Source organism: Lithobates pipiens, unplaced genomic scaffold, assembly GCF_037356315.1.
Source record: "Lithobates pipiens isolate NorthernLeopardFrog02 unplaced genomic scaffold, aLitPip1_a1.2 Scaffold_10, whole genome shotgun sequence".
Classification (NCBI taxonomy): domain Eukaryota; kingdom Metazoa; phylum Chordata; class Amphibia; order Anura; family Ranidae; genus Lithobates; species Lithobates pipiens.
The window spans coordinates 79779676-79804607 of record NW_027507686.1 but is presented as its reverse complement, the minus strand read 5'-3'; the positions used below and the strand labels follow the sequence as shown (position 1 = coordinate 79804607).

The 24932-nt window shown below is 41.9% G+C and overlaps 1 protein-coding gene across 2 annotated transcripts in view; it reads right to left on the bottom strand.

Annotated features, from left to right (window-relative positions):
- Positions 1 to 589: 589 nt before the first annotated feature.
- Positions 590 to 24932, bottom strand: part of KAT5 (lysine acetyltransferase 5) — a 50126-nt gene continuing 25783 nt past the window's right edge. For both annotated transcript variants that reach the window (XM_077456120.1, XM_077456121.1), the window contains 7 exons: positions 23479 to 23727; positions 14741 to 14830; positions 10780 to 10920; positions 8058 to 8151; positions 7817 to 7976; positions 7600 to 7681; positions 590 to 4097 (listed from right to left, as the gene is read on the bottom strand). In XM_077456120.1, the coding sequence (XP_077312246.1) occupies positions 3963 to 4097; positions 7600 to 7681; positions 7817 to 7976; positions 8058 to 8151; positions 10780 to 10920; positions 14741 to 14830; positions 23479 to 23727 (951 nt within the window). In that variant the 3' untranslated portion in view covers positions 590 to 3962. The remainder of the gene's footprint in view (positions 4098 to 7599; positions 7682 to 7816; positions 7977 to 8057; positions 8152 to 10779; positions 10921 to 14740; positions 14831 to 23478; positions 23728 to 24932) is intronic.

Below are 24932 nucleotides of genomic sequence, written 5' to 3'. Positions count from 1 at the left end.
TTAAAATACTGGAGCAACATTTGCATCCATCAGCGCATGGGACATACTTGGACAATCTAACATGACAAGGGTCCAAAACACAAGGCCAAGTCGACCTGTCATTGGCTACAGCAGAATAAAGTGAAGGTTCTGGAGTGGCCCTCTCAGTCTCCTGACCTCAATATCGAGCCACTCTGAGGAGATCCCAAACGTGCAGTTCATGCAAGACAGCCCAAGAATTTACAGGAACTGAAGGCTTTTTGCCAAGAGGAATGGGTAGCTTTACCATCTGAGAAGATAAAGAGCCTCATGCACAAAACACTTCGAGCTGTCATTGATGTTAAAGGGGACAATACACGGTATTAAGAACTGGTGTATGTAAACTTTTGATCAGGGTCATTTGGGTAGTTTCTATTGCCATTATGATTTAAAAAGAGAAAACACAGTTGATTGATAAAAAATGGCTTCAGCTAAACACTAACCATGAGTGAAAGAAAAGTTGTGTTCATATTCTCTGAAAGATGGCCAAGAAAACAAATTCTGCCAGGGTATGTAAACTTATGAGCACAACTGTAAAATAATATGCAAAGTGGTTTCAGGGAGGCTTCAGAATGGTACAGATGTTTTTATTACAAATTATGCGCGCAGCCTGCAGTTCCTCCAAGTTAACCTGTACTTTTCCTGGAAGAAAAAAAAGTAAGTTGTTCTTTAGAAGCTAATACATTCACCTGAACTCCCTTAGCTGCAAGCCCCTAAAATTTCCTATACAAATTTCATAAATTTGAGTTCAGCTGAGAGCTTTATAAACTTCTCTGAAACTGGACACTGAGGATATGTGGTAATACAGGTGAGGTACGTGTTTCCTCATACCTGGAATCACCAGGGTTTTGACAAGTTGTGATAGGGGAGAGCAGGAAGGTAAGAATTAAAATTACTGGTGTCTGCTGTCAAGCTAAATAGATGCTTGAATTACTGATAGGCAAGGATTAGGTGCACTTTCATCAACCAGTTTCTTAGCTGTGACATTTCCATTCCACGCTTTTGATCTCTTATGTAGCAATTAACCACTTCAGCCCCAGAAGATTTGGCTGCTCAATAACCAGGCCATTTTTTGCAATACGGCACTGCGTCGCTTTAACTGACAATTGTGTGGTAGTGCGATACTGTACCCAAATAAAATTGACGTAATTTTTTCCCACAAATAGAGCTTTCTTTTGGTGGTATTTGATCGCCTCTGTGGTTTTTATTTTTTGCGCTATAAACAAAAGGAAGAGCGACAATTTTGAAAAAAAAAAAAACACATCTTTTACTTTTTGTTATAATACCTACATTTTTTTTATCAGAAAAACAATTTTTTTTCCTCAGTTTAGGCCGATATGTATTCTTCTACATATTTTTGGTTAACAAAAAATATGCATTAAGCGTATATTGGTTTGCGCAAAAGTTATAGTGTCTACAAAATAGGGGATAGATTTATGGCATTTTTATTATTATTTTTTTTACTTGTAATGGCAGCGATCTGCGATTTTTATCGGGACTGCGATATTGCGGCGGACATATCGGACACTTTTGACACATTTTTGGGACCATCGACAATTATACAGCGATGAGTGCTATAAAAATGCAGTGATTACTGTATAAATGTCACTGGCAGGGAAGGGGTAACGCTAGGGGGCGATCAAGGGGTTAACGGTGTTCTAACAGTAGGGGGGATGGGACTGTCTAGAAGGAGAGAGAGAGATTAGTGTTCATATATAGTATGAAAACACGATCGGTCTCTACTCCCCTTAGAGAACCAGGATCTGTTTGTCACGAGCAATTGCGGCACTTGCATCGGCTCCAGACACACACTGACGGCGCGCACCCCTAGTGGCCAAAGGGCGAAGTAATGTAAGGTAACGTTGTTTCAACCAGCCGTGCCATTCTGCTGCAGTAAAACTGCGGCGGCTGGTCGGCAAGAGGTTAATGCACATTAAATATTCTGTATTGATACTTTGCTGGACAATACATTGACCTTTTCTTTAAAACAGAAAATACGGTGTTGGGTGAAACATAATGTGTTAAGAAAGAAGTCTAGCCAAACCTTTTTTGGGCTAAACTTCTCTGTTGGGTCACCCAGAATCAACTGACAGTGGGCTAAAGTCAGCTGACATCACAGAGCCGATCCTGACAATAATGTTGGGATCCACCCAGGTGCCTGACCAACAACTGGCTCAGCCTCCCAGCCTACTGTTGAGAGCCTGAGCCAGCCACTCCTGCCTACTCTTCAGCAAGTGTTGGATGAGCAGAAAGCAGTGACTAACAGTCACTGCTCTCAGCTCTGAGTGAATGGAGCGATCAGTGGTTATGTGATTGCACGGTTCTTGGGCTTAGAGCCAGCATGAGTCAGCTGCAGCATCACACTGATGCTGCAGCAGGGAGGTCAGAATACCTTTTTTTTTTTTTTTTTTAATCCCACACTCCTCCAATAATAAATTAAATAAATAAAAATAAAGTGAGCACTTTCTAGGGTTCATTATCTGGTTTGAGGTTGATCATGGTGGTGAATCTCTACCCTTAAACTGGTTTGTAATAAAGAATAAAGTAATAAAAAAATTAAATAAATACATTTTAGAAGCAGCTGAAATGAAGACCTACAATCTTGGCTAGCAACAGGTGAATTAAACTTTTGTTCCATAAACCATGCAACCCAGGGTGACTATTACCGCTACTGCCCATCATAATGCTTCTGGAGCAACTCTTAGAGTTTGGTGCAAAAATTAATACAAACATGTACTTTAAAACTGAAGAAGATGACTTATTTACCTGCAGATATTTAAAAAAAATTATCTATGTAAAGAACCCCACATTGTTTTTAAAAGATATCTTAGAGACATAGTAAAAAACAAACATTTGTATTTAAAAAAAAAAAAAAAAATGTCACTTTAGATCTTCAAATGACAGCTAGCACTGGCTTCCATCATACAGTCACAGCAAATCACTTGTGGAAAACAAATCACAAAAAATATTTTTAAACGTTTTTGTTCTATAAAACTCTTCTGAGCTTATTCCATTAGGCAGTCCAAAAGCCATCAAGTAATAACAAGCTGATCTAAATGTATAAATCAAATTATTTTCATAAAAAAATCACATCAAGGGGGGAAAGCTTTTCCTTGAAAGGTATCACTTGACAAATATCTTCCCATTTCACTATTTTTAGGTGAATTTGGCAACAAACCCATGGCGAGTGCAGACAGCTCTGGGTGACCACTCTGGTAAATTTGAAACATCATTTGATTGCCATTGTTTCCCTGAAGGTTAGCTGCTGTGGAACCTGTCTCCTTGCACTTTTCCCTCCACAAATGAGTATTGTTTGAGTAGATCATTCAAGTTCAAACAGTTTTGCCTGACAATGACTGAATTATGCTTGAACACCTTAAAGCCCCCTCCATGTCTGCTTGCACCTTTAGAGGGAATCTGTAAAAAGATGTATGAGTGTAGCAATTTCTTTTTAACATGTTTATCAGATGGATATGATATTCAAGCAAATATTCTTTTGGAGCTAGCCATGTGTAATGATAGTCAATTAAATAAAGCCTACAGCTAAAAAGTCTATAAAGATTGATTATAGACTACTCCATAGTTGTCCAATCAGTTCAATAAGTCATTGTTTTTGTTGTTTGTGTGTCTTAAAAACCATTTCTTTTACTCTGTATAGCAAGCACCTCTTTTAAATGTACAGTTCAAGCTTATGGGACCACTCACACCTTGGCATCAGTGGCACTTTGTTTTTTTTGTATCAGCCGGTAATCTAAAAGACCGTATTCAGCCATATGGCCTCCACGAAATGATAGAATGGTTTGTCAGTTCTGTTTTGAATGAAGTGGAAAAATTCACTTGTTCAAAATGTTCTTGGCGTTCAGGCTTTGAAAGTCTCTTACATGCCATACAACAGCTTAACATTTCTGGTTCTTCTGATTTTCAAGTTCTTGTATCTTATTTCCCTACCACTTCCCTCTTTTGCTCCAGTCCTTAGGTGTAAAGTGCAGACATTTGGAATCTATCCTGAGAACCCTCTTCAGCATAGCTCTTTCGTGACCTTCCACAATGTCTTCTGAAAGTGTAAGAATGTACTGTCCCTGTAATAAACATATGCTCCAGTCATTTAGGAAAATTGGCAAGCTAATAAATATGTTACAATACAGTCATGGTCAACGCACATGATAGATACAAGTAGCCTCAAGTGCATCCCTGATATCACCAAAGGGCTGCAGATAATATACAGCTAGTATAATGTCAAAGAAAGTTATCAGACTACAGATGTGCAACAGGATAGAGAATGGAATTTACAGGCAAGTCAAAATTTTGTTTATCCTAATCATATAGTACAGGACCCAGGCTGGATTGCCAGATTCTGAGACGTACCCAAGCAATGAATCAGAGGGGCAGGCAACAAGAAGTGTCAACAGGCCCAACAAAACAAAAGGTCACAGAACTAACGCAGAGTGCTGCTGAGAAAACCTTGCGGCCAAAGGCTGCATCCGCAGGAGTCTGGACATCCACCTAGTAGAACTTGGAGAAGGCATGAACTAAAAACCAGGTGGTGGCCTGGGCAACAGAAGCTTGATGTCAAAGCCCAGGAAACTCCAACAGATCTGGTAGAGTGAGCACATAGATGTAATGGAGGTACCTTATCTTTTGAGGGAGCATAAACTCTTGTGAGTTGTTGTCTTTTGGCTCTAGCAATTGTCAATTGATAAACTTGTTCTAAGGGCTGAAGGTTTTTTGCATTCATGAATTTTAAAAAAACCTTCTGTGTGCAGCAGCACCCCCCCCCCCCCTTAGTACTCATCAGAGCTCCCTCTTGATCCAGCGTTGTGCACAGGAGCATTGGCTTTCTGGGGACTGTTCCCTTCCTGACCAGGCCATTTTTGCAATACGGCACTGCTTAGGTTGTGCGACGTACCCAAACAAAATTTGTGTCATTTCCCCCCCACAAATAGAGCTTCCTTTTGGTGGTATTTGATCACCTCTGCGGTTTTTATTTTTTAGTTTTTGCTATAGTAAATATCCTCAAATTAAAAAAAAATATATATATATATTTTCTCAGTTTAGGCCGATATGTATTCTTCTACATATTTTTGGTAACAAAAAACAAAACAAAAAAAATTGCAATAGGTTTGTGCAAAAGTTATAGCGTCTACAAATAGGGGATAGATTTATGTTATTTTTATTATAATTTTTTTTTTCCCACCAGTAATGATGGTGATCTGCGATCTTTATCAGGACTGCGACATTGCGACGGACAGATCGGAACACTTTTGACATTATTTTGGACCATAGCCATTCATACAGCGATAAGAACAAAAAAAAAAAGCCATTGATTAACTGTATAAATGTCACTGGCAGGGAAGGAGTTAACACTAGGCGGCGATCAAGGGGTTAACTGTGTCCCCTATGTGTGTTCTAACTGTAGGGGGATGGGCCTGACTAGGGGAGGAGAGATCGGTGTTCATACTTGGTATGAACACACAATCTCTCTCCTCTCCCCTCAGAGAAACGGGATTTGCGTGTTTACACACACAGATCCCAGGTTCTCGCTCTGTCACGAGCGATCACGGGTGCCTGGCGGCCATCGTGCCCACTGGGCACGCACATTAGCCCTGGGGACACGCGGCGGGCTGTGATGTCTTAAAGTAGCGACGTACAGCTATGGCGATTTGCGCAACTGTGCCAACCTGCCGCAGTATATGAGGAGGCTGGTCGGCTAGTGGTTAAATTTATATTGTCTCTTCTATTTCTGTATGTGGGTGATGGCACTGTAATTATTTTAATAAAAAAAGCATCCAAGTACCTTTTTCCTAATCGATATACTGCTGACACATAACCCAGATCTTTCCCAGCCTATCTGCAGGGAAGCATAAGCAGGAGTTCTAGTCCTCTGCTACTAGTCACACATTCAGAAAAAAAAAGCCTTTGGGATACAGACTTAAAATAATATTTGAAATCAAAACTTTGTTTTTGGCAAAGACATGGTGTGGACAGCTGAGGAAGACCCCCTGCCAATTTTCCACTTCCAGAATGTAAACAGCAGAGATTGTTGGAGACAGGATCTCCGCCCAGGACAAATTAAATTTGCTTCCTTTAAGGGTGCCGGACTCCTGGATCCCCCCTGATGTTTCATAGACCATTGTTGTAGCATTGTTTGACTGCACACTGATCTGGTGTCCCTGAAGAAGGGAGATCAAGTGACGCAAAGCTAATTTTATTGCCTGAGCTCCAGGAGATTAATGGGGAGCTTTTATTAAAAATTGGTTTAAAATATGCCAATGCCGGCACCAAGGTTTCTACAGCATGTGCGCATGGATATATATTCATGATGGCGTGTGATACCTGCCTTGTTCTGGATATAATGGTTGTATTGGATATCACATAGGGACCCGGAAATGACGAATCCCCGCACCAACGTACGTTTCCAGCTGAAGGCCTGTGGAATCTGTAAAGTTGTTTGGACATTTGCAAATTGTTTTTAAGGAGATGAATCCCTCAGAAGAAGGTCATCTAGATATCCTATGACCTGAATGTCCCAAGTTCTTAGGAGGATGAGGGGAGCTGCAAACATTTTTGTGAAAACTCTGGAAGCTGATGATAGTTTGAATAGCAGCATAACAAATCAAAAGTGTTTGTCTATTACTGCAAAGCACAGAAAGCGCCGATCTCTTAGTACCCAAAGGGGATGGTGAGCTGGGGGGACTCGAGTGTAACTATCCTGAGGTTTTTTGAAAACAGCAGAATAGAGCATGTCTATAATGGCAAGCAGTTGTCAGGGTATCATGTTTATAGGAGCCTGAGGGCCTACTCTAGCACCAATTCCAGGTCTTCCTCACTTTGTGCCATTTCTACTGCTTCTAGAACAGGTATATTCACTTCTGACTTAGGTAGAGAAGGTGGACATAAATGCAGAGAAATTTTTCTTGGCCAGATAGGCCGCTTGATGTGTGCTGATACTGCTAGAAACGGATGTAGAGCTCTGGTGCAAAGAAAGTAACGTCACACTGAGTGGCTTGAGGGGTATTCCCTTGTGCCTGTTTTCCACCATATGCTATCAGTGAGGATATTCCCTTTTGGGGTACTCACAGAGTTGGGTGTGGAAATGGGGTAAGGGCATCTACAGGTATGGTCTACAGTGACCCAGGTTTCGACTGTCCTGTGGCAAAAAGGCACTGGGAAGTGCCTGAGTACATTATAAGGTTTCTGGGCACAAGTGATGGTAAAGGTGCCACCTGTGGTGTGATGTAACACCTAGTCATCCACCAAGGTCTATGATTATCTAGCCTGTGCCCTGTACGATTAAGATAATGACTGACATTCTCTTGTTGGATGCCTGCAGTCACAGCGATATCCACTATTATAGATCTGAGGTTAAAAAAAAGAAAAAGAAAAAAGAAAATGTTTTCTCATTGTCTGCAAGGGTCCCAAAGGCTGCACAGTAAGTGCTCCAAAGGGCAGCAGGCTGACCACCTGGGCTTTGCAGAATACCAAACTCCTGGAATAGATCTAGCATGCAATAGATACAATCATTTGCCAATAATAAGTTTGAATACCTAGGCAATGGGCTAAGATTTTAGTTTAGAGATTTACCTTGTAATAATTGATGAGATTTAGGTACTGCAGTGTAGATATAACATCTTCTTTCTTTATGCTGGTTATCTCACTAATTTCACTAAAAATAAAAAAAGCCCACATTAGAACATATACACAATTTTTTCTCATTAAGGTAGTTTCTGAACATTACTACACCACCTGTACATATCACTCTATGGCTTATGACTTACTTATATTAATCATTACATCTTACTTAATAGTGATCTGTGGTCTTTCTCCAGTCTCAGTCTTCAGTTCCATGAGGATTTCCAAGATTGTCTGAGACCAGTAGCTACGGTAAGATAGAAGACCCAAATCTGAGAGTGGCTTCTCTGGCGTGCCCGTCTTTCCCTCTACTTTAGACAACTCATAACCTGCGAGAAGTAAGGAATATTAGTATATTTCAGATAAGTACACAAGACCCAATGGACTAAGAAGTGCTGTAGGCTACTTACTGAATTCTATAAGCAGTTTTCCATATCCTCTTCTTTGGTAAGGTGGCAAGGTGAGTATACAAGCCACGTTATAGTCCTCTGTAGACTCTTTCTCCTGGAAAGGTCAACAGAGTAGAGAGTCGTGAATGGTCTGCATTACCTTAACTGTTGTAGATTACAACAGAGCTTCTTGGTGCAAAGGCTGACTATTAGCATCACATTCCCAAAATAAATATGCACTGTGCTAAACTCTCTCATAATAGTGGGAATGTTAACGAACCAGAATAAAGGTCGTCTACTATGTAGTAAAAGTAATACAGTTACACTATATTACAGATTCAAATAATTATTAAACAAAAACATTAATACAGGACAATTCCATTGTCACAATTTTTAATTTTGTGCACATTTTAAAATTCAGGTTTAACTATTACATACCCTAACTACATAGGGTAGTGCCTGCAAATGCCACCCATTTATAGCAATTTTACTTGAGATATCCAGTTCATATCTAACATATAGAGATGATGGAGCTGTGTCCCAATATCAAAATAAACACAGATTACCTAGTTATAGCAATCCAGTGGGATCAAAGCTGTACCTGCAGTATGGTAGGGACACACCCCTGTGCTGGGCTGCCAGGAGGAGACAGTAATCAAAAGCTAATGACCTCAATGTGCACAGGTGTTCAAGGATGCCTGAGGCCGCGTACACACGCGCGGACTGTTCGCCCAACTTTGTCCGTCCAACAGTTTCGGCAAACAGTCCGCTCAAACTTAGCATGGACGGACATGGCCACACACGACGGACGAACAGTTTGCTGAAACCGTGCGCGATGACGTGAACGGCACGTACGACGGGACGAAAAATACGACGTCCTATACACTGCATTATAGCTTTCGGCGTGAAAATCCTTTCTGAGCATGCGCGAGACTTAGTTGGCCGAACAAGCCTACACACGAGCGAACAGTCCGCTGAAACCTTGTTTCAGCGGACAGTTTTTCGGAATTTCCGTAAGACCTTGTTCGTCCAACTGTCCGCTGAAACTGTCCGCTGAAGCCCCACACACGAGCGGACTGTCCGCCCAAACACTGTTCAGCGGACAAGGTTGGGCGAACAGTCCGCGCGTGTGTACGCGGCCTGAGGGATACTAGAGGTATTTATACTGACCTGTTACATTCAAGGAATCTAGCTAGTCATCTCCTAAATGGTGGAGACACCTGCTAGTGATCTTGAGGTAGTTGGTGTTGCGTTTACTCTCTCCTCCGTTAAAGTGTAACTGTATTACTTTTACCATAGAGTTGGAAACCGATACTTTGGCAATGTAAAAGTCCCATCCTTATTGAGGGACTTAGTACAATAACCATTTTTGATTGCCTTGAGAAAAAGGTTATGCGAATTAATGAAAAATACTTCTATTTGCATTTGTTTCATAGCATTCTAAGGGCTACACCTAGGTCAGGTACACTGAGGTCCACGATACCCAAAGGATGGAGTAAAAAGGGTGTCCAGTAAATGGAAAACAAAAACTAAATAAAACACCTGGCAGAGTAAAATGTCTGCAAATCCTTATGAGTTGTGAATCTCTGCACAAATGGATCCTAAAATGATATTTTATCTTTATCCAAGTCAATATTTCTTTGCATTTGTGCACAAAATGTTTGATCATTACAGACGGTTTCACACTGTTGTGGTGCATTAAAGTGTTCGGTAAGGCAACATAAAGCACTAAATAAAGGTTCATTCATACAATGTTTTTGTAACAGTGCACCACAATGCATGGTAGTGTGTCACTGTGCATTGTAGTCTGCTGCAATGCACATGCTTTTGCAAAGTGTGGTGGGGTTCAACTAATGGCACCATACTACATGTGTATTATTGCAAAGTAACAGGGTGAACCTGCTCATAAGATTGCTTGATAATTTGAGCCTTGACATCATTTTGAAAAAAGAAGGTGGAGATAACTTGAGATGAGATATTCCACTCAATAAGTCAGATGTTCTACTCTGTCCAGGTGTGTTTGACCTGTCCTAGTAGATCCTCCAGGATGGGGGTGGGTGGTGTTTAAACTCCATTTACACTAGTGCACATTATGATGAGAAAGCACCATAATGCATGGAATATTTGCACCGCCATTCATTCTGAAAAGCACCCCAAGGCCCCTTTCACACTGCTGCAACTTGAAAGTCGTGTGATTTTGCCGCAATTTCAGGGAATGCCTTTGTAAGCTTGAGGTCTACGAACCTCAACTCGCATTAAAGTCAGACCAAAGTAGTACAGGGTCTACCTTGAAGTTGCAGATATGAATGGTTATCATTGGGTATGACTTGTCATGCGACTCTGATGTCCAAAGTCGCAGGAAAACTCGCACAAGTGTGAAAAGGGCCTAACACCTATACAATGTAAAAAAAATGCATCTGCACCTCACCACAAACCAACAGAAGGGAAAGCACTGTGCATTTCCCAAAAAAAGTTCAAAAGTTTATTTTTTTGTGTGTTGAGACTCGTTACTAATAAATATAATTTTATTTCTTTGCACTGGGGTTATGTTAAGTTGCTACTTCAAATGCTGAACTCTTTTTCCTAACAGTAGGTGGATGCTTGCTTTGGGAATCTTATACTATTGCATGCTCAAGAATTCTGCCAGGAAAATAAGATTGTAAATCTGCCTCTCATTATCAGAAAACGGTAACTACAGATATTGCAGAAACTGAATATCTTTAAAGCTTACAAGAACACCAACCTTAGAGAAGTAGCCAACAATATGGAAACCTTTTGAGTCGTATTCAGTCATAATATAAAAGAGGAAGGGATCTGTGTCATAATATAATGTTTTGTGGTCCAAAAAGCATTTCGCCAAAAGGCACAAATTCTGAGAATAACTCTGAAATGAAAGAAAACAGTTAATAGTACATTAGAGACAGAAAGGAGGTAATAGTATATTTCACAGCAGTGACAGCCAGACTCAAAACTTGATTTCCTAGTTGGCTAAGATTTTTTTTTTAGCCACAAACCCTTGTTTATTAACATATGACTTATGAAAGGTCAAGAATTAATGAATTGTAGCGGCTGCATGGACAAAGCTACCACACAGCTGTGTAGAATTCAACTATGACAAAAGCGGGTGGGAAAAAGGACCACATAATCCTGTAGTTGGGGGCGAGTGGGTGGTTTGGGTGTGGAGGCTGTGCATGCCGTGTATGCCAACCATGCTTCATGTAACATGAAACATGGTCTGAAAGCTGGAGTTAGCTTTTAAAGTGTATTTAACCTTTGCAGCCAAATTGGGATAACACCTACTTTATTACATGTTCTTATAAATAAAGTATAACTTAAAAAAAATATTTAAAAAATTCTGCTTACTTTCTTAAAATACCTACCTAGCTTTACCCTTAAATGTAATGTTAACAAAAGGATGGGGAGTTATGTTTATCATAATTAACCCCTTCTGTACAGTGCTTGTAGGTCTTTATTATCAGTTGTAACCAAGATTTGAACAGGATCTGTCCTAATAAAGTGTTTAAAGCATTGTACATACTACTAGTTTCTTTTCGTTCAACCCCAAAAAAGACTGACGGCTCAGGTCGGAGCCTCTGTACTAATAATACAACATTAGTACAGCGATCTCCCCCTGCTGTGCTATTGTGTTCTGACGGGGGCAGCCTCCCCCCCACCAGAACACGCTGGTCAGGGCTCTCAGCCATTAGCTGGGTTGAACGAAAAAAAAAAAAAATGATAGCATGTACCAGGGTTTAGGAGTCCAGGATTCATTATTGTAAATTATAGCAGGAATATAAAGGAACCAACGCTTTCCTGGGGCTAACAATCCCCTTTCAACAGGGCTTGTAAATAAATATGACAAATGTTCTTCTAGGACTCTGATCTAAAACTTCTAGGTAGTTATCTATAATAGTAACAGACGTGCGTCTATCACAGCTTTTGTATAGATCACTACCTAGAATTTTTAGATCAGCTATAGGAAACATTGACATATTAATTTACATAGTTGGATAAATACAAAAATATCTTGATGGTTGAGTACAAGTCTGGGGGAGTGGGTGCTCCTAGGTCAGGCATGTCCAAAGTCTGGCCCGCGGCCCGGTTTTGAATGGCCCACCTGGTTATTTGGACATACATATATCTTTTGTGGCCCCCGGCGATCTCCCAGCGCCGGGGCCACAAAAGATATATATGCTTCGGAAGGTACAGGGAGGACAGGACCGAGCACCGTACACAGGAGAATTTCCTGTTTACGGGCGGCCTCTGTAATAGGAAGTCCTTCTCCTGCACTGCCACTGTCCATCAAAGGAGGCGGGACTTTCTATTAAAGAAGCCGCCGTGTAAACAGGAGATTCTTCTTTGGTGCTCGTCAGTGCATTCCTGGCAATGGTGCTGCGTTCCTGGCAGTGGTGCGGCGTTCCTGGCAGTGGTGCGGCGTCCCTGGCAGTGGTGCGGCGTCCCTGGCAGTGGTGCGGCGTCCCTGGCAGTGGTGCGGCGTCCCTGGCAGTGGTGCGGCGTCCCTGGCAGTGGTGCGGCGTCCCTGGCAGTGGTGCGGCGTCCCTGGCAGTGGTGCGGCGTCCCTGGCTATGGTGCTGCGTCCCTGGCTATGGTGCTGCGTCCCTGGCTATGGTGCTGCGTCCCTGGCTATGGTGCTGCGTCCCTGGCTATGGTGCTGCGTCCCTGGCTATGGTGCTGCGTCCCTGGCTATGGTGCTGCGTCCCTGGCTATGGTGCTGCGTCCCTGGCTATGGTGGGGCATTCCTGGATATGGTGGGGCATTCCTGGATATGGTGGGGCATTCCTGGATATGGTGGGGCATTCCTGGCTATGGTGGGGCATTCCTGGCTATGGTGGGGGCATTCCTGGCTATGCTGGTGGCATTCTTGGCTATGGTGAGTGCATTCCTGGCAACAGTGGGTGCATTCCTGGCTGTGGTGGGTGTGTTCCTGGCAATGGTGAGGCTACATTCTTGGCAATGGTGGGTCTGCAGATTTGCACCGATTAGGCTGCATTGGTGGGCACTGACCATTATTTTGCTTCACAGTTCTTTATTTAAACATTTTTTTTCCCTGAAACTTCCCTCTTAAAGTGAAGGTGCGTGTTATACACCAATTAATACAGTATGTACAAATACGCCCAAGCTCATCTCTTCCCACACACAGCCACAAAGGCAAGAGAATTCTTGTTGGGCAGTGTATTAGAGCTTGAACGAACACACTTAGACCGCATTTTAACGGTTCAAAGAATGTCAGGCAAAATGGTCGGCCCTCGCACATGTTCACTTCATCAAATCCGGCCCTCTTTGAAAAAAGTTTGGACACCCCTGTCCTAGGTAGACTGCCTCATGTAATGCTCACATGACTGCAACAACAGAAATTCAATTAATAAAAGGGGTGGGCCAAGAACAGTTAGACTGGAGGAAGAAAGAGCTGGATGATGCTAGAGGTCCTCTAGCCAGGAAATAAGGTAGGCTCCACCTGACTTGCAGCTTCTATTGCACAATGTAGGAAACTTTCAGTTTGCAGTGAAATTAGAGTAAGCATTTTCAGTAGAGGAGAGAAGGCTGTATAAATGTGATATACTAAAAGGTGAGGCTAGAGAACATCTTTAACCACTTCCTGACCAGGCCATTTTTAACGATACCACACTGCATTAGCTTAACTGACAATTGAGTGGTCGTGTGACACTGTACCCAAATAAAATCCATGTCCTTTTTTTTTTCCCTACAAATAGAGCTTCCTTTTGGTGGTATTTGATCACCTCTGTGGTTTTTATTTAAAAACGACAATTAAAAAAAATAAAAACAATATTTTTAACTTTCTGCTAAAAAGTATATCCAATAAAAAAAATAAAAAAATAAAACATCGCATTTATTCATCAATTTTGGCCAATATATATTCTGCTATATGTTTTTGGTAAACAAAAAAAATCCCAATAAGCATATATTGATTGGTTTGCGCAAAAGTTATAGTGTTTACAAAACGATGGGATACATTTATGGATTTTTTTTTTACTATTTTACTAGTAACGGCGGCGATCAGTGATTTTCAGTGGGACTGCGACGGACAAATCTGACACTAAGTGACATTTTTAGGGACCAGTGACACCAATACAGTGATCAGTGCTAAAAAAATGCACTGTCACTGTACTAATGGGTTAAATGTGTTCCCTGGGAGTGCTCTCTTATTGTGGAGGAGGGGTGTGGTTTAGCTGTGGAAAGACAGAGATCAGTGTTCCTGCTTAGCAGAAACACAAGATCTCTGTCTTCCTTACTAGCAGACCGCCAGTCTGCCTCTCTTGGAATGATCGCTGGGTTTCCGGCGGACCCGTTGATTTGCTCCCGCTGTGTCCAATCACAGCGGGATCATGCGCTCTAGACTCACTTAAGGGCCGTCCTGCCGCAGTATATGTACGTGTGGCGGTCCTTAAGCGGTTAAACATCTCGGGCTACCCCATGTGACATTGTCAAGGTACACTGATTAAAGGCTCAGGCCCAAACACTGTCACATGAGGAGGTCATGTGCTCCATCATATCCAGAAGCCCTGCTCTGTTAGCTCCTGGGGAGCCATCTGAGGTTAGCATCAAAACTGAAATTGCTGAGGAAAGCCCTGTAGTTGGATTATCTATGTTTTCCTTCCATGAAGCTAAAAACGCAGTTCCAAGTACATCCTAGATTTACATAAGTAAAATGCACCTGTACTTACCTTATTTTTACGTCCATCTATTTCAAAGAAGGAGATGGTCCCTTTCCTGTAAATTTCATTCCCTGGCGGATGTCTCAGGTTGCATTTTGTCTTTGAAGGACAAAAGAAAGGATCAGCATTGTTGCATAAAGGACAATTACTAATCTATAATGGGAACAAAATCTCCTGCTGTATGTAAAGAAAAAGTGGTACTGTCCACATCAACCAATAAGATTTAAAATAAAAGTATATATGTTATTTTTTCTTTTAGATTATATATGCTTTTAAGTGGAATTTTACCCAGAACATCTTGATAAAAATAATGTTCTTTAGCAAGAAACATACATTCCACATTAACTACTTCAATACCGGGCACTTATAGACCTTCCTGCCCAGACCAATTTTCAGCTCTTTCGCACTTTGAATGACAATTGCGTGGTCATGCTACACTGTACCCAAACACATGTTTATCATTTTATTCCCAAAAATAGAGCTTTCTTTTCGTGGTATTTGATCGTCACCTCTGGGATTTTTATTTTCTGCTAAACAAAAAAAAAAAAAGACCGAAATTTTTTTTTTGTTTCCGTTACAAAGTTTTATAAATAAGTACGTTTTCTCCTTCACTGATGGGCACTGACAGGCACCAATATGCAGCACTGATGGATGCACACAGGTGTCACCAATAGGTGGCACAGATGTACTGTAATGTATGGTACTGATGGATGCCAATCAGTGCCACACAATGCCTGCAAATCATTGTGGGCACTGATTGGCATCCATTGTGGGCACTGATTGGGATCCCTGGGGAGCGCAGCGGCTTAATATCCTGGCGTCCAGTCAAGATATTGAAACCACTTTGCCGCTGTCATTTTGCTATATGGCGGGCAGCAAGTGTTTGCACACAGGCTTCGTAATTTACTGATGTTTACTCATGATGCCCGTGTGCAAGGGTCCAATCACTGTGTGTGAAGAGCTCAATAATGTTGAGTATAGGCGAGCAAAGGTGCGTAAGCATATAGACAAGTAAAAGTCTTCTACATTGCCACTATTGTAATAAAGTAAAACCTTGGATTGCGAGCATAATTTGTTCCGGAAACATGCTTGTAATTCAAAGCAAATTTTCCCATAAGAAATAATGGAAACGGACGATTCATGGAAAAGATGATTCGTTCCATGACCATTTATTCATAAATCCTTTAGTTTACAGCCCATATCAAAATATTATAGCAATGTGATAGTTTGTGTAACCATAAAATGTCCATTTACAAATAGCAGCCTCCACAAGGGGATTAGAAGCAAAATCTAGCAGGAGCTGCAGAGTATAAAAGGGAAGAGTCGCACCTCTAAGTGTAGCAATATGGTCATATTTAATGAAGGTACAACATTTTAGAAATTCACATGGTTGATGATTACAGGCAGGGCTTTTTTTCTGCCGGAACATGCCGGAGAGAACTCCCATGTCCATATCTGTGAAGCCTGCTGCTCTGCCGCCAGAGCACTCCCCGCCACTGGTGGCCTCTGGAGGATCAAACTGCTGCAGCCTATGAGAGCGAAAGGCGGAATAATCTGCACTCCACTCTGCCTCTCAATACAGACCGACTGAAAGCATGTTTTGTGTGTGAGAGAGATGTTCGGGGTAGCCAGGGTCAGGCTCCCTGAAGACAGGCGGGATGCGAATGCAGTCCGGGACTCTGCTGGATGAAGCAGAGCACCTCACCCAGAAGAAGAATGGGCCCTGCCCGCTGCTGGCCAGCATGAATGTCCTATGAAAGCTACTGGGTATCTCTCTCACACCCCTCTCTGACCCCTCTCTCTAAAACTCTCTCTCACATGCAGGGGGAACCGAGTGGCCGAGTGTCACTGATCTGCACCCAGCACTGCCACCGATCACATCCACCCCAAGCACTGCCACTGATTCTCCCCCCCCCCCCCAGCACTGCTACCGATTCTCCCCCCCCCCTCCCAAGCACTACCACTGATCCCCCCCCCTCCCAAGCACTACCACTGATCCCCCCCCCCCTCCCAAGCACTACCACTGATCCCCCCCCCCTCCCAAGCACTACCACTTATCCCCCCCCTCCCAAGCACTGCCACCAATCCCCCCCTCCCAAGCACTGCCACCGATCCCCCCCCCCAAGCACTGCTCCTGATTCCCCCCCCCAGCGCTGACACCGATTTCACCCTCCTCCCAAGCACTGCCACCAATTCCCCCTCCCAAGCACCGCCATTAATACCATTCACCACACCCCCCACCCACTGCTACTGATGATACCGCACCTAGTCCCAGAAGCCAATGGGTGTGCAATGATGATGTGCTGTAACCTCTAGCAACTAATCACAATTGCTGCCTGATCTGCTACACTAAACGGAGTTTAGCTGCTATTTATTGCAAGTTTACAGCAGGTGGAGAGCGAAATTACATGCAGAGGGGGCCCAAAGAAAATTTTCACCCAGGGTCCAATCAATATAAAAGATGGCCCAAGTCCCCTGTTAAATGTTGCTGGACTGCGCTGTCTCTTACCTAACTGGGTGGTGGCATTCTAGGGGCAGGTAGGGGTGTGACCTAGGAGGGGGAGTGCGAATTCCTGCACCTTTTTTTGAGGAAAAAAAGCCCTGAAAAACAGGCACATCTAAGTATGCAGGCATCCGAGGTAAAGCTGTCCACATAGACCATCCTCTGCATCGCCGGTTCTCACCAATGTCAATCTGCAATCGTGACCGGGAAGAGTATCGTGCAGACTATCGTGCAGACTATCGTGCAGTAGAGCGTTCTGAAAGTGAGGCTTGAAAATATTGTGGAGTGCAGCATGGTGACGTCGATGGCGGTGCGGAGGATGATCTATGTAGACAGCTTTACCCTGGATCCCTGCATACTTAGGTGTACCTGTTTTAATCATCAACCATGTGAGTTGCTAAATGCTGTACCTTTGTTAAATGTAACCATATTACACTTAGAGGCACCTCTCTTCTCTTTTTTTTTTTACTGAGGTGTGACATGATGCTAATTGTATATCAAGACATCCCCTGTATATCAAGTAAAAATTTATTTAAATTATGCTTGTCTTGCAAAACGCTCTCAAACCAAGGTTTTACTGTATACTAACGTAAACATGCCTATAAACTAGTTAACACGTGTATGTGAGTAAATTACTGCACTCAAATGTAAAATTTTCTATTTTTGTTTTACTGGTCTGTACTCAATGCCGTATTACTAATCTTTACTCAGCTGTGTGCAATGTTTCATAAACAACAATGCATCCAATTACAGATCAGTAAAAAACTCAGCATTTTTTTTTTTACTCCTGTGTGCAACAGGACTAGTATTTATGCTACCAAAATTAGTGTGCTGTAGATTGCCTTGAGCATTGTTCCTGTTTCTTCTTGCCAGAAGCTGCCATTTTGCTGAAGCTCCTGAGTAGCAGTAAATCTTTAGACAGTCAGCAGATTGGCCTTTACAAATTTGTCACAGTGCCTAAATATAGAGATCAACTGAGAATGTGCAGAGCACTGTGAAACTTTTTAAAGAGTATAGGCACTTATTTTTAATGTTATACATAGCTATAACTGCAAATGGGCCACCCTGAAGTGATCTAGCAGGACTTCATTTTCTGAATAAAATTTTTGTATAAAGTAGGCAAGGGTTATCCAAGCCCTATCAAATCATTTCCTTTTGTTTGTGCACGGCTGAGAAGAATTTATTTTCTGTTTTGGAGTTACAAAAGGAAATGAATAGAAATCGCACTAAAGTAAAAGAAATTTCCATCTTAGGCAGTTGTCACTGGACCAGTTGCCATTGCATACACCTTAAACTGTTGTATCTGATATTTTAGGTCTATATAAAGTCTCCGTCTTACAAATACATTTTTTCCAGTAAAGGCAATACAAACACAGGGTGATTTTCACTCATTGCTGTTTATTTTGTGTTTTAGTTTATAATGTACACAGTGTTTTGCCATTTCACCGTTAGACACGGACTGGACTCAATGAGGAAAAATAAATAAATAATTACGCTCATGATTTTCTAGTTAGTTGGGAATCATTCAAACACAGGTGCAGAGTTTTCTATCTATATACAGGTGCATCTCAAGTAATTAGAATATCAAAAAGTTAATTTATTTCACTAATTCATTTCAAAAAGTAAAATTCATATAGTATTTAGATTCATTACACACAGAGAGATCTATTTCAAGCATTTCTTGCATTTAGGCCCTTTTCACACTGGGGCGGTGGGTGCGTCGGCAGTAAAGCTCTGCTATTTTTAGCATTATAGTGCCTGAAAAGTGCCCCAGTGTGAAAGGGGTCTAAATGTTGAGGATTATGGCTTACATCTAGTGAAAACCCTAAATTCAGTATCTCAGAAAATTTGAATATTACATGTGACCAATAAAAAAAAAAAAAAAGAAGATTTTAAATACAGAAATGTTGGCTTACTGAAAAGTATGTCCATGTACAGTATAGTATGCACTCAATACTTGGTCAGGGCTTCTTTTGAATGAATTACTGCATCAATGCCATGTGGCATGGAGGTGATCAGCCTGTGGCACCGCTGAGGTGTTATGGAAGCCCCCTGGTTGCTTTTATAGTGGCCTTCAGCTCGTCTGCATTGTTGGATCTGATGTCTTTCATCTTCCTCTTGACAATACCCCACAGATTCTCTATGAGGTTTAGGTCAGGCGAGTTTGCTGGCCAATCAAGCACAGTGATACTATGATCATTAAACCAGGTATTGATACTTTTGGCAGCATGGGTAGGTGCCAAGTCCTGCTGAAAATTAAATCAGTATCTCCATCTGGTCAGCAGAGGGAAGCATGAAGTGCTCTAGAAATTCCTGGTAGAGGGCTGTGCCGACTTTGGACTTGATAAAACACAGTGGACCAACACCAGCAGATGATATTGCTCCCCAAATCATCACTGACTGTGGAAACGTCACACTGGACTTCATGCAACTGTGCCTCTCCACTCTTCCTCCAGACTCTGGGACCTTGATTTCCAAATGGAATGCAAAATGTACTTTCATCCGAAAAGAGGACTTTGGACCACTGGACAACAGTCCAATCCTTTTTCTCCTTAGCCCAGGTAAGACGTTTCTGACTTGTCTCTGGTTCAGGAATGGCTCGACACAAGGTATGTGACAGTTGTAGCCCATGTCCTGGATATGTCTGTGTGTGGTGGCTCTTGAAGCACTGACACCAGCCGTAGTCCACTCCTTGTGAATCTCCCCCAAATTCTTGAATGGGCTTTGCTTTACAATCCTCTCAAGGCTGTGGTTATGCCTGTTGCTTATGAACCTTTTCCATCCATTCAACTTCCCATTAATATGCTTGGATACAGCACTCTGTGAACAGCCATCTTCTTTAGCAATGACCTTTTGTGACTTACCCTCCTTGTGGAGGGTGTCAATGACTGTCTTCTGGCCAACTGTCAGCAGTCTTCCCCATGATTGTGTAACCTACTGAACCAGACTAAGAGACCATTTAAAGTCTCAGGAAACCTTTACAGGTGTTTTGAGTTAATTAGCTGATTATTGTGACATTATTGATATATTGTGACACCATAAGTCTACAATATAGTACTTTTCTGAGATACAGAATTTGGGATTTTCACTAGCTGTAAGCCATATTAATCCCTTTGTGCCGACCGTGTGCAAATTTGTGTTCATGGCTTGAAGGGGTTACACCATACCGTTTTTTAGAGCCAGCGGTTGGCTTTTTAGTGATAACTGATGCGCCTAAAAGCCACTTGGCTGTTATCCTAAAGGAGCAGGAGGGGACGTCCCCCCTCCCACTGCCTTCCGTCCCACCGGGAGACCCGAGCCACCAGCCGCCACGTCCACCTAGGCCGACACCCATACAAAGCTGGATTCGGCTTTGATCGGGTCTCCAATGCCAATGGCGCAGATTTAAAAAAAAATTACAGTATTTAATCGGTGATCTGAATACTTTTAAGTGCAAAGGAGGGATTTGGGGTCTTTTAGACCCCTGATCCCTCCATAAAGAGTACCTGTCACTACCTATTACTGTCACAAGGGATGTTTACATTCCTTGTGACAGCAATAAAAGTGATCAGAATTTTTTAAAGGGACAATGTAAAAAAATTTTTTAACCACTTGCCGCCCGCCCTATTACAAATAGACGGCGGCAAAGTGGTTTCATAATCCTAACCGGACGTCATATGACGTGATCAGGATTATGAGCCGATGCGCGCCCCCGGGGGCGCGCATCGCGGCGATCGTTGTTGCGGGGTGTCAGTCTGACACCCGGCAACTACGATCTCGGTAAAGAGTCTCCGACGGAGACTCTTTACCACGTGATCAGCCGTGTCCAATCACGGCTGATCACAGTGTAAATGGGAAGAGCCGGTGATCGGCTTTTCCTCACTCGCGTCTGTCAGACGCGAGTAGAGGAGAGCCGATCGGCTGCTCCTCTGACAGGGGGGGTCTGTGCTGATCGATTATCAGCACAGCCCCTCCGAGGATGCCCACACTGGACCACCAGGGACGCCACCAGACCACCAGGGATGCCCAGCAGAGGTAATCCTCCCTAGACCACCAGGGATGCCAGTCAGGCACAATGGATGCCAATCAGTGCCCATAATGGATGGCAATCAGTGCCCACAATGGGCATCACTGATTGGCATGCATTATTGTTTGGCACTGATTGGCATCCATTAGTACAGTATAACACCTGTGTTGCTAATGAGTGCCCACCTGTGCTGCTAATGAGTGCCCACCTGTGCCGCTAATGAGTGCCCACCTGTGCCACCTATCAGTGCCCACCTGTGCCACCTATCAGTGCCCACCCATGCCCATCTGTGCCGCCTACCAATGCCCATCTGTGCCGCCTACCCATGCCCATCTGTGCCGCCCATCCATGCCAATCCGTGCCAGCTATCAGTGCCAATTTGTGCCACCTATCAGTGTCCATCCGTGTCGCCCATCCGTGTCGCCTATCAGTGTCGCCTATCAGTGTCCATCAATGCCACCTCATCAGTGCCACTTCATTGGTGCCCATCAGTGCCGCCTTATCAGTGCCCATCAGTGTAGCCCCATCAGTGCCCATCCGTGAAGGAGAAAACGTACTTATTTACAAAGTTTTGAAACTGAAACAAAAAAAAACATTTTTTTTTTCAAAATTTTCGGTATTTTTTTATTTGTAGCACAAAAAATAAAAACCGCAGAGGTGATCAAATACCACCAAAAGAAAGCTCTATTTGTGGGAAAAAAATGATAAAAATTTCATTTGGGTACAGTGTAGCATGACCGCGCAATTGTCATTCAAAGTGCGACAGCGCTGAAAGCTCAAAATTGGTCTGGGCAGGAAGGTGTTTAAGTGCCCTGTATTGAAGTGGTTAAAGTGCCCCTGACCCTGTGCAGCAAAGAAAACCCATATGAAAACGCATATGCAAGTCGCACCAGCAAATGTAAACTGTGTTCAAATTGCACGTATCTTCAAAATGAGAGCAATAATTCTAGCAAAAGACATACTCTGTAACTCTAACCTGGTAACCGTTAAATTATTTTAAAGCGTTGCCTATGGAGATTTTTTTTAGGTAATGTAGTTTGTCATCATTCCACCAGTGTGCACAATGTCAAAGCATGACATGTTAGGTATCTATTTACTCGGCATAACATCATCTTTCACATTACACAAACAAAAAATTGTGCTGTGTGTTTGTGGGTTCTAAGTAATTTTCCAGCAAAGAATATGGATTTTAACTTGTAAGCAACAAATGTCAGAAAAAGGCTTAGACATGAAAGGCGTAATTCAAAATGAAAAGAAAGAAATGCTTGAAATATATCATTCTGTGTAATGAATCTATATAATATGAGTTTCACTTTTTAAATTGAATTACTGAAATAAATTAACTTTTTGATATTAAAAATGTTTGAGATGCACATGTGTGTGTATAATGTATATATATATATATATATATATATATATATATATATATATATATATATATATATATATATATATAAAAATTATAGATTTTATTTAATCTATTTAGAACACATTTTTTGTTCGGTAATTTTTAAAACTTTTTGTTTTCTTATTTAATAAGAGAGTGTTCAAGTACTGTAGTGAGGAGAGGGGAAATTATTTATTCCGGCTGCATCTATAACTTGGGATTTCACAGAACCGTAAAGGACCTGTTCACACCTATACATTTTCAACAGAAATCAATGTAAACAAATGGAAATGCATGTCAGGTTGCATTAACATGCACCTTTACAAAATTTTTACATGTGCTGAATACCAACAAATACCACAGCGCACATCACTGCACATGAACACGTGTTGATGCTTACGGTGAAACAATAATGTGTTTTATGATGCATGCTGACTTAATATGTTTTAAGGCATATGCTTTGAAGTGTTTCCATTGAGATCAATAAAAGGTGCATTAAAGAAAAATGCATAGGTATAAGAGACCACAGGAGAAGCCTGTCTTCAGACCCTCTCTCTGAATAAAACTGAAACAGAGATATGAGGCGATGAGTCACTGTTTTGATTGATTCCATTTTGTGTGCAAATTAATCTCATTGAGTGATCCGATTAACAGACTATCTGCGAAGCAGATAAGGAGAGCCTGACAATTGTGAAAATGAACATAGTGCTTCACCTGATGGCCATATATGCGAAATAAAATCTGGAACAAATATTTTAGGCTTGTACATAATAAAGAAGTATACACAATATTTTTTGAAAAATAAGCAAATATTTAACCTTTTTTTCATTACAGATAGTGTTTTTACTTACCAGGTGTCTCTGCAGACATTTAAGACTCTTGACATATTTGAGGCAGAATTCACATAAGTAAAGGACAGGTAACACAGTCAACTCTTGGGGGTATGGAGAGAAGTACCAAGGCTTGAGGCGGTGACGTCCTAGCTCAATACATTCAATGTTCTTCATTCGAGTAATAATGTCATCATGGCTGCGGTCAGACACCAAGCTTCCTGTCATTCTTGGTGCAGTAGGGATTCCATCTGAGCTATCCTGGGAGTCCTAAGGTATGCAAGACAGAATATTATGTTAACCTAGCCCTCAAACAAACCAGGTTGCTTATAATACATCTTTAAAATAAATGACAGTTGGACAGACACTCCATTTATCAATAACACGTTCGCCCTTACAATAAATCCAAACAAGTCTGAATAAGCACTGCATGACAATATTACCAAGTGATAATTCCACACTACCAAAGTGACACGTGATCAATTCATAGTCCCTTATAATACATCAGTTCACTAAAACATCCCCAATCATTTATTAACATATAAATCTTCCAAATAGCCTCCACCTATCATCAAACACCCACCAAATATCCATGCCTTGCTTGTTAAAGGATCAGCATAACATGCTTTAGATCAATAATGTTGATGATTTTCTACAGCATACCCCTTTCTCCAAGGGATGGGCTCTCTCCTACACACAATCTATAATCGTCATTTTCATACACATATTTACTTGTTGTGCGCATTTGCATTCATATGTGCATGTACTTTATTGCTATCACAAGGTGGCTGAAAAACTCCCTAGGTGTTAGCATAGTGCTGGTGACAGGTTCTCTTTAAATGAGATACCAGGTTTTTTTTTTTTTTGATCTCTAATATCAACTCTTTTGAAGTTGATCCCGCATAGACTGTTCTGAGCTTCTTTTCCAGCTATGGGTTCAGGGTTTGATAGCTCCACATCCAAAAATTACTCAAAGCTGAGTGGTTCCAGGTTCATTAGCCACTGGGGAGATCAGAGAATGGATTTTCTACTGCAGCTCTGATGAGCAGTTACATTTAAACAGCAGCAGGGGCGACCATCAATGTGTATAGTGTATACATCTAGCCACGCCATGGCTATTTGCACACAGAGTGGGGCTGTAGGAAGTTTCTCTGACACCAAGAATGGATTCTCACAGATGGACAGCCATCTGAATGAACCCTAACCCTAATGACTAGACAGGGAGCTGGTGTATCAGATCACTGCAGACAGAACGCTGCTTCCACACAGGGTATCGGTCCCTCTCCACGACCTGCTGCCTGAAGCACACATTTTTATGGGGGCACTGGAGCTCAAATATATCTTGCATAATAGCCAAACATTTACAAATGTATGTTTTTATTTGCCCCTCTTAATTTTATTTGGGCTCTAAAATACCAAAAATGGATCTAAACGAATTCTCACTAAATGTAAAGAGTAAATCCCCTTTTGTTGAG